At 41.8% G+C, this 15,309-nt stretch overlaps 1 protein-coding gene across 2 annotated transcripts in view; it reads right to left on the reverse strand.

Moving 5' to 3' along the window:
* Positions 1-314: 314 nt before the first annotated feature.
* Positions 315-15,309, reverse strand: part of GPATCH11 (G-patch domain containing 11) — a 43,820-nt gene continuing 28,825 nt past the window's right edge. Inside the window, exons 6-8 of one of the 2 annotated variants that reach the window (XM_075596653.1) lie at positions 6,015-6,137; positions 5,052-5,133; positions 315-3,263 (exon numbers count right to left, since the gene is read on the reverse strand). In XM_075596653.1, the coding sequence (XP_075452768.1) occupies positions 3,208-3,263; positions 5,052-5,133; positions 6,015-6,137 (261 nt within the window). In that variant the 3' untranslated portion in view covers positions 315-3,207. The remainder of the gene's footprint in view (positions 3,264-5,051; positions 5,134-6,014; positions 6,138-15,309) is intronic. The other variant, XM_075596652.1, reaches the window with a different exon arrangement.

Here is a 15,309-nt window from a genome sequence, read left to right on the forward strand (position 1 = left end):
ATCCCTAATCAATACTGATATTAAAATATACGCTAAACTATTGGCCAATAGATTATGTCTAATCCTACCCAGACTTATACACCCAGATCAGGTCGGATTCATTAAAGGCAGACAGGCAGCGGACAATACCCGGCGATTTATTGATCTGGTAGAATTGGCCACTAAAAATAACACACAAAGTATGCTGTTAAGTCTGGATGCAGAAAAAGCTTTTGATAGGATAGACTGGCCTTACCTGAAGGAGACGCTTGCGGCATTTGGCTTTGGGGATCAGGTGAGTAGAGCGATTCTCTCGCTGTACTCAGGACCTACCGCCAGGGTAATACACCAGGGCTTTCCATCTCTCCCCTTTCAAATTAAGAGTGGCACGAGACAGGGATGCCCATTATCCCCTCTCCTGTTCGCTCTATGTATAGAACCACTGGCGGCGCAAATTAGAGGCAACCCGGACATCTCAGGGTTAAACGTATATTCTCAAACACATAAGCGGCCCTGTACGCAGATGATATCCTACTAATTATCTCAAAGCCCCTCACCTCCTTGCCAAACCTATTGGATTTATTGGACAGATTCTCGAGCATTTCGGGATTTAAAATAAATCAAACTAAAACGCATTTTAAGGCTACAAATGTAAATTCATATTTAGACCCATTTAGTTGTCACGATAAGAGATGGGTCCAAAATATTCCCTTTAATCAATTTCTCAGGTTAAAGAGAAATGATTCTAAGGCTGTGGATTATGAAGAACAATCTTTCTTTTTAAAGAAAAGATTCCTAGACAAAGAATATGATACCGATTTAGTAAACTCTTCGCTCAAAAAACTAGAAAGGATTCCTAGGAAATCTTTGATGAAATATCATCATAAAAAGAGTGAGAAGAGACAAAATCAAATCCCAGCATTTTTTACTCAATTTAGTGATACCCATTACAATGTTAGAAAAATTCTGCAAAAACATTGGGGGATATTAAAAGCTGATCCCATTTTGGGTCCCCAACTAAAGTCCAAACCAGGGATAGTGTTCAAACGAACACCTAACCTTAAACACATTCTGGCTCCAAGTCAAGTCTCCAGAGAGGCCATCGTATCTGGAGATATTAAAACTCGCCTAGGAGTTAAAAGCACGTACAAATGCGGAAAGTGTAAAGCGTGTAACCATATCTGTCAAGGGAAAACAGTTACATCAGGAGTTACTAACAAGGTCTACAATATTACAAGTTTCATTAATTGTCAGACAACGCATGTGGTCTATGCCTTACAAAAAGACCGTTTAAAATGCGCATGTTAGAGCACATGAGAAATGTTAAAAACATACCAAAAATAATAGCAAAGGGTATGCCATTAACTCCGCTTTTGAAACACTTTAAAGAAGTGCATAACAGTGAACCTGGTTGTATTAAATTTAAGGGACTTGAAAGTGTATCACTAGGTAGTAGACAGGGAAATAGAGATAATCATTTATTGAAACGGGAGCAATTTTGGATTTATGAAATGCATACCAGACATCCCTATGGTTTCAATTAATTAATTGAATTGACTCCTTTTTTAAGATAAGGTATTCCGTTTTTAATAAAATGAATTTATTAACATTTATTTGCATTAACATGTATGTATGTTTTTATATTTATTTGTTTTTATTTAATCATTTGTTCTTTTTTCTTTTATTCATATACAGGTTTCAGCATGATTTGTTTACATAGTATATCATTTATGTTGTTAGAGGTCTTATTCCTGTGTTTTTTTCATAGGGGTGAGTGCAATGATTAATTTATACTTGCACACATCCCCCACATGAGTTGCCATACACCCTGTTGCCTAGTAACCTTATTTCAAGGTGTTTCAATCAGCGTAGCAATTAAGCAAAGTAAGAGTGTTTCTCTGAGGGGGCTGGTTTCTTCAATCAGTTGCCACCTATATATATGCGCGGATGACGCTGTACGTGACCTCCTGACGAAGTACTTGGTACGAAACGCGTAGAGGTCATGACAGGTCATCCTGCGCGTGTATGCTGGTAAGCTGAGACGGAGCCTGCAGGAGACAGCAGCGGTTTTATCCATCTCTGCGGTGCCGAGATCCGGATCCTGTGCAGACACCGCGAGTCTGATGACTGTCTCAGTGTGAGTGTCCGTTTCCCCTTGCCAGTGCCCAACCCTATGGCGATTTCTATACAAATCTGTTGATAGGTTGTTTTCATGTTTGTTTTTTTCTTTCATGTTTTTTATATAAATTTTACTGTATTTGTATACTGTGCAGCTTAGGGTTTAGTCTCCATTAGGTGTTCTCCTTGGTAGTACTTAGCCGTCCAGCTGCACAGCTGTTCTTAGGTGGGGTTGGATCCCATCAGTTTTTGTGTATTTTTAATAAATTACCTTCCACTAATCCCTGGTGCGCATTTGTGCATTTTTTATCATCTTGTATTTCAGGGTGCCTTCCCCCCTTTCTAAGGGGGGTTCACCTAGATTTGAGAGTTTCTGGGGAGACGCTTTATGTACATGCTGCAAAGGGATCATCCACACCATCACACAGCACGAGCGCTGAATATCCTGTTTTTTCTATCTTTCTCTCTGCTTTCTTCAATTATTAATTTTTTACAACCGTCACATTTTATGGTTCAATTTTTATATATTTATTGATATATGCACACATTCAATATAGTGGTAGCTTTACATATTTTAGTGATGACACCATTTTGTACTCCACATTAATAAACGTACTCAGTTTAAAGACATCTGTTTTTTTCTTTAAATGGTTTCTCATATACTGTAAATAAGAGGGTAAAAGTACAACTTGCTCCCTGCAATCCTAAAATAAAATTCACTGCAAAAATAATATATATATTAAAAAAAAAAAAAAAAATACGCACATAGGGCACATCTGTACAATACTAATTCTATAACCCAGAGTAGCATTTGTGATTGTTCTTCCTGTGTCTACTCAGTGATATTGCAAACATTTTTGATTTAACAAGTGGCGGCTTCCACAGACAGTGAGAGCACCAGTACAATCTAATATATTGTTGGAAGGACACGTTCATGAACCTGCATTTAGTATATTAACAGTGAAAACTACAGCTCAAACCAGTTCTTCCCAATGTGAAGCCTCCATGTCCCATTTCTTCCCTGCCAGCTGCCAAAACAAGTCCTAAAGTTTCTCTGTCCTATTATGCTTGTGAACTTTTCCGCACTTGTCCATTAACTCTGACAATTTTTCAATCGTGATCCTCAGAGGAGTCCCCCGGACAATTGGAGGTTAAGTCATCTTCATCTGGAAAATACATATATGATCAATCTCTTTGGTACTCAGACTGATTTGTAAAAACCATTAGAAAAGAATGATTCTACACATCCTACAGTGCACTTTAGTAAAAACACACCAAAAAGTGTACAGTACATGCAGCCCCAAAACATTTCTAAAGCACCAAAAAGTCAGGAAAAACATTTGGCAATTTAACATATTCAGGATTCTGTTTTCATTGTCAATGTTCAAAAGAATGCTTAATGCTTTGAGTGTCACAGCCCTGCCTGCAGATCGTGATCACTCCTCATGATCGCGGTGTCACGAACGAAACAATAGGAGTCCTCTTCAGGCCAGATCTCATTAGAATATGAACTGAAAGCCCATGGCGTAGCCATTGTGTTATGGGGCCCCTGGATTACCAGACCCAATGACATGATGGTTATGCCATGGACACCCAAAGGGTTAAAATAACAATAATAACAATTGGTTCCAATAAGTTAGAATGGTACGTCCGTTTTAAGAATACTAAAAGCTCTGTTTGAGCTTGGCAAAAAGTATGGCTTGAATGCTAAAGTTTGCATCTACCGCTATATCACAATGTGTAGTTAATGCAGTGTTACATCTGTACTCACGGAGTACATGACCGTTTGTTTTCCTAAAGCATATTATTTTGTATTGCAACATTTTAGTTAAAGCTGAGGCAATGAAGATGGAGGAAAACAAACATATTTAATTGGTACTATTGTGCTGGCTATGACACTACCATTGTATTAACAGTAGCCCATATCAATAAAGATAGAACCCTGCCTGTATTGAATTTTCTTTTGGTACTCTGGGTATTCGTCTTTATCAAAACATACACAAATAACAGGCACAGATCCACAGAGGTCCATGACGTCACTCCCATCCAGACCCTGTATAGGTGTTTAGCCAAAGTTACAAAAATAGAGGGAAGGCGAGGGGTAACACTCCGCAAGTAATGCTCTGTGATTTAACTGTGGTGTTACACCCATGAAGACCCTGTAAAAGTGCCATTTCCGTGTCTGGGTGCGAGTAACGCCAAGTTTAGCTATGACTTTACTAACGTCACGTTACATCCCTGCGCTAACTTTAACAGAGCTCTGGGGATATGCGTTGTTACCAGAAGCACCTATTTTGCATATTATTGCACTAATTTCTGTTACAGTGAACACAGTGCCCTTTACGGCGACAATAACACTTAGCACTACGTTATTGAGCTTTGAAGATTCTCGTTAGCACTTTAATGAAGCGTTAACCTAAATTAGTGCCTTGTTAAGTCAATAACAAATGTCTGTGGATCTGGGCTGAGATGTTTCATATAAAAATAACAATTACGATTAGGAAAAAAAACTTACATATGAGGTGAAATTTGAGAGAACTAAAATAAATGATGGTATATCAAAAAATTAACTACCCTGCAATTTTTTGAGTTACTGTATATTTATTTGCGAGTTGGTGGGGATTCCCTGTCACCATGCACCTTCTTCATATCAGATAGATTGAACATGCTTCTTAATCTGGGTGGTGCAGTTTGCCTTGTATGATACGTAATATAAATGATGGCATGACAACTGGGCAAACAGAAATATATACATGAAAAAAATTCATGTTCAAAAAAAGGTTAGGTCTCGTAAAATAAAAATGACACCTTAAATGGTAATTATACATAAGTATCTAAATAGCAGAGCACCACTAGCGTGTTTTAGCAAGAAGTCTCTCTCAAAACTTTTAGAGGAATATGTACAATCAATACAAAATCAAACACATTAGGGTCTCAAATTGGATTATTATTACCTTGATAAGCAGTCCCACACCAGATGCAATAGAAATGCTCTCCTCTCAAATAGCTGGTCAGCAGCTGTAACTTGTCTAGGGTCTAGGGGAAGAGAGCACAATACTCAAGACTATATCTAGAACTATATACATATACATATACACACACACACACACACACACACACACACACACACACACACACACACACACACACACACACACACACACACACACACACACACACACACACACACACACACACACACACACACACACACACACACACACACACACACACACACTTTTCTCAAATAGAACAGCCCAAAACCAGCACTGGACTCAATTAAGAATTAAAACATCACTTTATTAAATACGAACAAAGCACCCCGACATTTCGATCATCAGTGACCTTTTTTCAGGGAGCATCTTGGTTCCGCTAGGGATCAAAACGTTGGGGTTTGTATTTGATAAAGTAATGTTTTAATATTTCATTCTTAATTTAGTCTTGGTTTTGGGCCGCTGTCATTGAAAAAAGTTACTTTGTTTACCCTTATTATGCTTTGACCGAAAACGGACTGGTTGGAGGATATTTGAATTATGGGAGTGCTGCCTTTTTTGTACACGTACACACACACCACTGATAGTACATATTTATAATAAAGAAATAAACACACAACACACAGACATGCAAATAGGAGTGGTGATCAATTCTTTCTGACGAATAAAAATGTCATGGTACATATATTATCAATTCACAAGCTGTTACAATGAGATTAATCAGCTTCAAAGACGATATGCAGGAGACAAAAGTACAGAAAAGCAACTTAAGCTACTATATACTCTTGCTGCATAAATGCAATGTATATTACAGACGTATTACATTTTAACTTGTTATTCCAGACTCTGGTTAAACTACTTGTGATCTATCTGAGGTCAGAGGCGCTTCTAGTTTATTCAATACATTACGGCATCTCAATTTACACCCAGTTCTTCTGCTTTGTCAAGATCTTCATCCTCTTCATCATCACTATCATCTTCCTCCTCCTCGTCCTCCTGTGAATCAGCAGCCGGCCAGTACCAAATCTCTCGAGGGGCGCTTACACCCTGCAAGGAAAGAGCGTTACACTTTTAGTCCATGTATGCAAGAGATCCTCTGCAATAGAATAGAAATAGTAGATGTAGATAGAGCACAGCCGAAGACATCCTGCTTCCGGTATCCAGAGAAGGAAAAAGGCCAGGCCAATCCAAAACTGACAAAAGGGTAATTTATTGCAAGCTAAACATACAGTGAAAACGGACTACATGAACGCACCTACGCGTTTCATGCAACAGCTAAAGTGCTGTTGCATGAAACGCGTAGGTACGTTCTTGTAGTCCGTTTTCACTGTATGTTTAGCTTGCAATAAATTACCCTTTTGTCAGTTTTGGAGTGGCCTGGCCTTTTTCCTTCTCTGGATACCGGAAGCAGAATGTCTTCGGCTGTGCTCTATCTACACCTACTATTTCCTTGAATCTACCACGGATGGATTGCACGCCACGGATGATGAGAGTGCCCCTTGGGATACACAGGTAAAGAGCAGCAGTGCCTTATTATTTCCTGTATACCACGGACATTGTCCTTCATATATACTATACCTGTTTGGGTGCTCATTAAAGTGTACATGGTTGTGGATGTCAGGCAGACTCCACTAGTCACTTATCCCTTCCAGTTTTGTTCTATCATATTGGGGGCACTCCATCTTCACTTGGACTATCATTCATGATATCATTATCTACTATAGATGGAATTGGTTACAATTGTTGAGCACCACACTCACCACATTCTCGTACTTGTATCATAACCTTTTACGTGTTGCGATTGCAATTAAGTACTAATCAGTCTTCCCTGCTCAAGATGTATCACACAGAAACATATATAAACAACAACATTTTAGACCAGTGGTAGCAAACTCCAGTCCTCAAGGATCACCAACAGATCAGGTGTTCAGGATATCCCTGCTTCAGCACAAGTGGCTCAGTCAGTGGTTCAGTCGAAGATTGACCGACCTGTGCTGAAGCAGGGATATCCTGAACACCTGACCTGTTGGAAGCTCTTGAGGACTGGAGTTAGTTGCCCCTGTTTTAGATCTTTAGTGGCTGACTATTTAAGAATCCTCGCATTCTAGACTACTCTGCTCTACTTTTCGTAAGGGGGCGAATCAGTGGTACGATGCCGCCAAGGAGTGCAAATCTTTCTTATAATAATATTTATTGCTGCGCGAGAGATTCCCATATATTTTACTTGCATTATTCTCGGCAGCATTAAATACAGCTGCAGTCTCTGCCCGAGACGTGATTGTTTTCTGCCCTGAGCAGCCAGATGCCAAATGTATGATTCCCAAAGGGTAACCGAGAAAAAGACGGCAGAAAAGGCTTTTTGTATTAAAAAAAAAAAAAAAGAACAAAAGTAAGGTACTGTAGAAGTGATGCCTTTAATAAAAAAACTGATGTTTAAAATGAGTACAAGCTTTCAGGACGACTCAGAAGCTTGTAACAAACCTGAAGAAGGGACCTCAGTGGTCCTGAAAGCTTGATAACAATAATACAGGTGCATGCACCCCTATTATTATAAACATGTACACTGTGGTGCTAACAGACGGGCAACAAAATCAAGCTAATTAATGCAACAGCCACAAACTAAAGAGGACTTCTTAAAGAATAATTTCTTATGTAAATGAGATCAAAGGAAAAAAAAACCAAGACAAAGCAGTGGCTCAGCATTTAAGGGAACCGTTTACCATCCAACTACTGTCATGTATGTATGTCTTTATGTACATAGCACTCAGAGTACTCAGCGCGTTACGAAAGAGACAAACAGTACAGGGAATTATAATACAATAAGTGCAACAAAGTCAGACAATAGGAAAGGAAATTCCTGACCCGGGGAGCTTACAAGCTAAGTGTCATTTCTTGATGTTGCTGCAATTCTGAACCACTAATTCATTGATGTCATCAATAACAATGGCTACATTGTTAGGGAAAAGTAAGTAAATGGTAATCAAGTTGAATAAGTAATCCAGTCTAAAATCATAGTAGGTTAAATAAAGCGAGCACCCGGTGGTGTGCCTCCATTTTTGGGGGGCCGTATGTTTTGTTTTCATTTTACTGGCTCCAGATCCCTCCAGGTGCTGGTAGATAAAATGTTGAATTTCCTGGGCACACTGGTCATTAGAAAGGAGATGACACAAAGGCTTTCTATTGATGACCCTGCAGCCACATTTTCCATTTTTTGCCAGAAGCTGACCAAAATTTTAAATCAAATTTGTTGCCAAATGTAGTTTACCCTGGAGAGTACCAGTTTGCACAGGTTTGCAGAGAGGAATGCATGGGTGAAAAATAACTGTACACAACAAAAATGGCTTGTTAAAATTACCAAAGTTTTAAAGAAAGGACCAGTTATCTATAACATATTGTTGGCTCCCATAAACCTCTCAAAGTTAAGTATTTCAGAAATGTTCATGATCTATGCGTTGGTTGATATATGAAAATAGTCACTTAGGACCACACTAAATCAGCAGCAACAGGTTTTTATTTTATACGTCACTACCAATGTCCAATTTCTTGTACTAAAAAATGGTCTCAGAGACGTGATCAACAAGATGGCCGCCGAACGCGAGTGAAAGAGCTCTGAATCGGCGGGTAATCCACCCGAGAACCCGCTCGGCGGAGGAGGTAGGAGGGGAAGCGGACGGGGTTCTGACCAACGGGAGCCACAATCAAGCTAGGCAGAGGGCGGGCAGCCACTGAATATCGGCTGAGATAGTGGAGTGGGGAGCGGCGGCCATTTAGACTCCGTGCACACTGCAGGAGAGCTATCAGATGTGTGCTACCCCCCCCCCCCCTGGCCCCCACACCCGAATTAACTAAGAGCAGCCCTGGCCAAGAGTGAGAACACCTGAGAGTGAGCAGCTCAGCAAGATATTGCAGTAGGCAGCCAACAGGAGCCCAAAGCAAAGAATTATAAAACATACCCCATACCTAAGATGGCCGCCAGTGAAGTGTGACTGGGGGGTGAGAGGAAAGGAGGGAGACAAAAAAAATAACAAGCCTGCAGGAGGAGACCACGCTGGGAGTCCAGAGGTAAAACCTAAAAAGAGGCCTGAAGGATACCCCACTGATCAATAGATTGCACACCACGGGCACCACCTGAGCATCAAAGCCCGAAACCAGACGCTGAACAGCCGAGCACATGCACGCCCCCTCCTCCCTCCCCCCCCGTCGTAACCCCAAAGAACCAGGGTCTATACAGCTAGTCCCATGCACTAACAGAATGTCCAAGTGAGGGGATGCAATTGTGGTACTGAGATGAGCCTAGAAAAAGGACAAGATCCACACCGAGTTCTCATAATTTAATGCAGCCAAGCAAACAATAAAAAAAAAGAGATCCAGGACTGATTTACTTCTATATCTCCCAGGTGCGTACCGGCGACATGCCCCCCCCCCCCAGAAAGTCAGGGAAACCGGAAGCCTCCACGTTTTTCACGAAAAGAAACGCGACGCCCTCACTAACGGGCAAGGGGAAAGCAGTACAAGCACAAGACCGAGAGGAAACTGATTCAGGGTCAGATGCAGATCAAAACCCAGATATCAGGAACAAACTAAAAGCCTGGGTCAAAGAAATAAAACAGACGTTCCATGAGGAGCTACAAAGCGCAATGAAGAGCCTTCACACTAAAATCGTGGAGGTAGAAGAACGGACAACAAGGCTTGAAGTAGCCATGGAAGCGGTCACCGAAAAACAAGTGGAGACTGACGGAGATATAACCCAATTGAAGGAACAGATGTCCCGACTTCAAGACGCCCAGGAAGAGGCAGAGAATAGATCGTGAAGGAACAATCTCAGAATTCAAAACATCCCAGAGACAGTTTTCAATGAAGAAATTAAGCCCTACCTAAACAGGCTATTCCAGAGCATACTCCCAGAAGCTACCAACGCTAAGCTGGAACTGGAGAGAGCCCACAGAATATACAGACCGAAAGAATTCGAAAACAGAGGGCCCAGAGACATAATCACGAGATTTCACTATTACTCCACCAAAGAAGAAATATTTAACAAAGTAAGAAACCTAGACAAGATCCCTTTTGAGGACACAGAACTGCAAATCTTTCAGATCTCGCGCCAACAACAATAGCTAAAAGACGCGAACTCAGGGAAATCACAGGCTACCTGAGGAGCAAGGACGTCAGATACAGATGGGGATTTCCCTTTCGCCTTCAAGCCTCACACAAGGGAAAACAAGCCACCTTAAAAACCCCAGAGGAAGGTCCAGAATTCATCTCTGCGCTGGGCTTGGAAATCCTAGAAGAATTAAGGAGAGACACAGGGAGGACACCTTCGCAACCGAGACGTGAAAGGTGTTCCAGAGCGACAACAAACCCAAGATAGCCTACCAAGCCCCAAACTCTGAGGTTTAATAATAATCCGATCTTGGTAAAGCTACGAGAACACAGGAGAGACAAGCCCACCTCAACCGAAGCCCACAGTCCTGAATTTTTATGCCGATCCAAATAAATGGATGTGAACACTTGGGGACATGCGGCCCGCCTGTACTCACTGTGCGGCCCGGGGTGGCTTTCTGCTCTCCCGCTCCCTCCCGAGTCCACTTTCCCACGCCCCCCCGCGAGCTCGCTGTCACCATCCCCCGCGAGCCCGCTCTCCCCCTCGCAGAGTAGCAGCACGCTCTAGCATTGAGGCACTTCCTGCCTGCTGCTTGCTAGAGCGTGTGTGCACTCCTGCTTGGACGGCAGAGGTATTTACTGCTTGGACGGCAGAGGTATTTACTGCTTGGGGGGTGCTCAGGGATTAATGTGAGGTGCTGGGGGGCTTGATGTGTGGTGCAGGGGGGGTTGATGTGTGGTGCAGGGGGTTAATGTGAGGTGCTGGGGGGTTAATGTGAGGTGCAGGGGGAGAGTGATGGGAGGTGCAGGGGGAGAGTGATGGGAGGTGCTGGGGGCTTGATGTGAGGTGCAGGGGGAGTTGATGTGAGGTGCAGGGGGAGTTGATGTGAGGTGCAGGGGGTGTTGATGTGAGGTGCAGGGGGAGTAGGCACCTGCGGCAATAAGACGTGTGCGTCTTATTTATGGTCAAAATAATAATTTTTTTCAAATTCAGTGGGTGCAGCTTATATTCAGGTGCGCTCAATAGTCCGGAAATTACGGTATGTGTTTTATTTCCTGTTAGTCCTATTAGAAAAGAAGGTTGCCCAGCAAACCGGAACGACATGGGTCCAGCAGAGCTGCAAGTACCACATTGCACCCCCACACACACCTTCCCCCTTTTTCTTGACTCTGCATGTCCCAAACACCCCAAACGCAGAGTCAAAGGCCCAAAGTACCAGAGGGCCCAACCCCACACTACGTTAAAATTCCCCAAGGTTACTTTTGTTTTCCCCCAATTTTCCCCTCATCTCATCCTAACTGGAATGCACTTGTATACATCCAAAAAGACATAACAAAAAAACAAACAAAGATATGGCCCCGAAAACCGGTAAATCTCCACAATGCACCCAACAATAAAAAGACGGTCCTATTGAATGCCATCACAAGGTATTTTAAACAAAAATATGGCTAAATTACTAAAAGTAACAACCCAGAATGTCAAGGGATTGAACTCTCCCATGAAAAGGAGACTACTGTTCAGGGATCTCAAAGCTAGACAAAGCGACATACACATGATCCAAGAAACACATCTGAATAGAGAGACACGGTTAGGTTAAGAGACAGAAATTTTCACCAAATCTACCACTCTCCAGCGATAGATAAAAAAGCAGGAGTAGCCACCCTGATTAGAACCAGTGTCCCCTTTGAAATAAATAAAATAAAAAGAGATAAAACTGGGCGAATGTTAATTGTATCAGGCAAACTAGGCACAATAGAACTAACATTAGTCTGTATACCCCTAATGTTGACCAGGAAAGCTACATTAACGAGGCTTTCGACGTGATAAATCAAAACAAGAAGGGCTACTTAATAATTGGAGGTGATTTTAACACAGTCATAGACTGCAATAAAGATAAGGTGAGACTCACGAGCAAAGAGCACCACTTGAGATTGAAGAGCTCAATCGCTCTTAAACAAAATATAAGAACGGGTGGGTTGGTCGACACCTGGAGACTAATGAACCCCATAACTAAAGGTTTTACCTTCTACTCGGCCCCGCATAAACAATACACCCGCATAGATTATATTTTTATATCCAGAGAATTGGCTGACCGGATAGCAAAAGCAGAAATAGACAATATAACATGGTCAGACCACGCCCCGGTATCACTAACTATAAGAGATCTACACCAAAGACTGACGGGCATAGATTGGCGTATGAATGATCTTCTACTCAGAATACCAGAAGCTAAAAAAGCCATAGGGTCCGCCACACGGGATTATTTCTCTCTAAATGATAATGGGCTAGTCAGCGACTGCACACTTTGGGCAGCGCACAAAGCCACCCTTAGAGGTAAAATTATCAGTACTGCTTCTCATAGGAAAAGGGAGAAAAATAAGAGGATAAACATTCTAAACAATAGTATTAGAGAAAATGAGGAGACTTACCAACAAAACCCAACAGACGCAGCCAGAGCAACGATAGACAAGGACAGGTCGGAACTTAAAAACCTTCCTTATAGAAGACACCGAAAAAGCAATGAGATGGACAAACCAGACCTTCTACGAAAAGGGCAATAAGGCAGACAAGCAACTAGCGGCCAAACTCCGAAATAAAACAGTAAGCCTTAATATATATAGCATAAAAACCAACCAAAACTATTTAACATATAATCCAGCCGAAATTAGCAAAGAGTTTGTTCAGTACTACAGCAATTTATATAATTTGACAAACCCTGACCGAGACAACAGGGAGTTAGAAACAAAACTAGACGAATATATAAAAGAAACAAAATTAACCAAATTGGATGAACTAGAATCAACCCAACTAGGAGTCCCAATAACATCAGAGGAGGTCTCAGCAGCCATCAAATCCCTTAAGAATTCTAAGGCCCCGGGCCCAGATGGGTTCACTAACTTCTATTTTAAGAAATTTGAAAACATTTTGAAACCATACCTGGTCCGTTGGTTCAATAAGATCCTGGATGGTGAAGCACCACCGAAGGAATCCCTAAAAGCCTCAATTATTGTTATACTAAAAGAAGGGAAAGACCCTGCGCTATGCTTAAGTTATAGGCCCTTCTCGCTGATCAATACAGATATAAAACTATTCGCCAAAATTCTGGCAACCAGGTTAAATAGAGTTTTAAACACCTTGGTCCATCCAGACCAGGTGGGGTTCACCCCAGAACGACAAGCATCTGATAACATTCGGAGAGTAATTAATATTATCCACAACAGTAATACGAACCAACGCCCCACCCTGGTCTTTGGGCTGGATGCTGAGAAAGCTTTCGACCGAGTGGCCTGGCCCTTTATGTTTCGAGTATTCAGAGAGATGGGCCTACATGAAAACGTCATTATGGGCATTAAAGCACTATACTCCAACCCAATAACTACAGTGCGCACCTCAGGTTACACTTCAGCACCATTCAAAGTCTCTAACGGAAACAGACAGGGATGCCCACTCTCCCCTATGTTGTTTGCCCTGTGCATAGAAGTACTAGCTTCAAGGATAAGAGAGAATCAGGGGATAGAGGGAGTCCCTATAGGAAACAACACATACAAGGTGTCCTTATTCGCGGATGATACTCTACTCTCTTTGACTAACCCAGAAGTGTTATTAAAAAATCTATTTGACACAGTAGATGAATTTCGCAAGCTTTCAAACGTCAAAGTTAACCACGCCAAGTCAGAGGCTATAGGCCTACACATCCCTAAGGAAACAGAAAACGAATTAAAGAAAAAATTCCCAATAAAATGGATGCCAGACAAAATGAGATATTTGGGAGTGTACATTACAAGACTATATGATGACATCTATAGAGCAAACTACCCGAACCTTATTAAAAGCTTGAAAAAAGACCTAGAGACCTGGTCAAGATATCAGATATCCTAGTTGGGTAAAATTATATCAGTAAAAATGAACTTATTACCCAGAATACTCTATTTATTCCAAGTGCTCCCAGTATCCATCCCAATCTATGTAATTAGAGACCTGGAAAAAGAGATAACCAAATTTATCTGGAACGGAAGAAAACCTAGAATAAAGAAGAAATTAATGGCCCTCCCCCTGACCCGGGGAGGCCTGGGCCAACCAGACTTAGCTAAATACTACGAAGCAGCTAGACTAAGCCCACTAATTTATTGGTCCGCAACCCCACGAAAAACACCGTGGGTAGACATTGAGAGGTCGGAAGCTGGGTACGAGGAGTTAGCGTCTCTTCTATGGGTAAAAAAGGCAAATAGACAACCAAGCTATAGAAATCATCTAGTCTTACTACACTCCTTGAATATCTGGGACAAAAACTGCAAACACAAGCAGATCTCTTCCATTCCATCGCCCCTAACACCAATTAGATCTAACCCTGAATTCACACCAGCACATAACTCGAACATCTTTAAACAATGGGACGAGAAAGGGCTATCCAAGCTAGGAGACATGCAAAAAGGAGGCAAGGTTAAATCATTTATGGGGATAAGGGAGGAATACAATATTCCAAGCGCACAAATATTCCAATATATACAGCTGGCCCACTATGTTTCCTCGATATAGCCAGGAGACACTTGGAACAGACCACTCACCAACTTTGAGAGCCTGTTCCAAAGGGGCCAATATAACAGAGGGACGATTACCCAATTTTACCAGACACTATTGAAACAATATGAAGGCGAAACAAGCAAAAATATTTCAGAATGGGAACACAACATTGGGAACCCTTTAGAGGAAGAGGACTGGGAAGAAATATACGAAAGGCTAGAGCTTCTCGTTGCTCAACGATCAGGGAAACAAATTTGAAAGTCCTACACAGGTGGTACTATACACCAGCGCGTCTCCACTCTTTCTTCCCACTAACCCCCCCTATGTGCTGGCGCAACTGCGGTCAAATAGGCACATTTAAACACATATGGTGGTCCTGCCCTAAGATAATCCTTTTTTGGGGAAGAATCAGACGGCTAGTAGAAGGGGTAACAGGTTTGGACTTACCCTGGAACATAGAAACAGTGCTTCTACTAAAACCTAACGAGGGCCTAGAGAGAAAAATAGACTATCTGATAACACAGATCCTATCAGAAGCCAAAACACTAATCGCAAAACACTGGAAACTGCGTGGAGCACATGATAGCTGTCACCCCA

Source organism: Ascaphus truei, chromosome 4, assembly GCF_040206685.1.
Source record: "Ascaphus truei isolate aAscTru1 chromosome 4, aAscTru1.hap1, whole genome shotgun sequence".
Classification (NCBI taxonomy): Eukaryota; Metazoa; Chordata; class Amphibia; order Anura; family Ascaphidae; genus Ascaphus; species Ascaphus truei.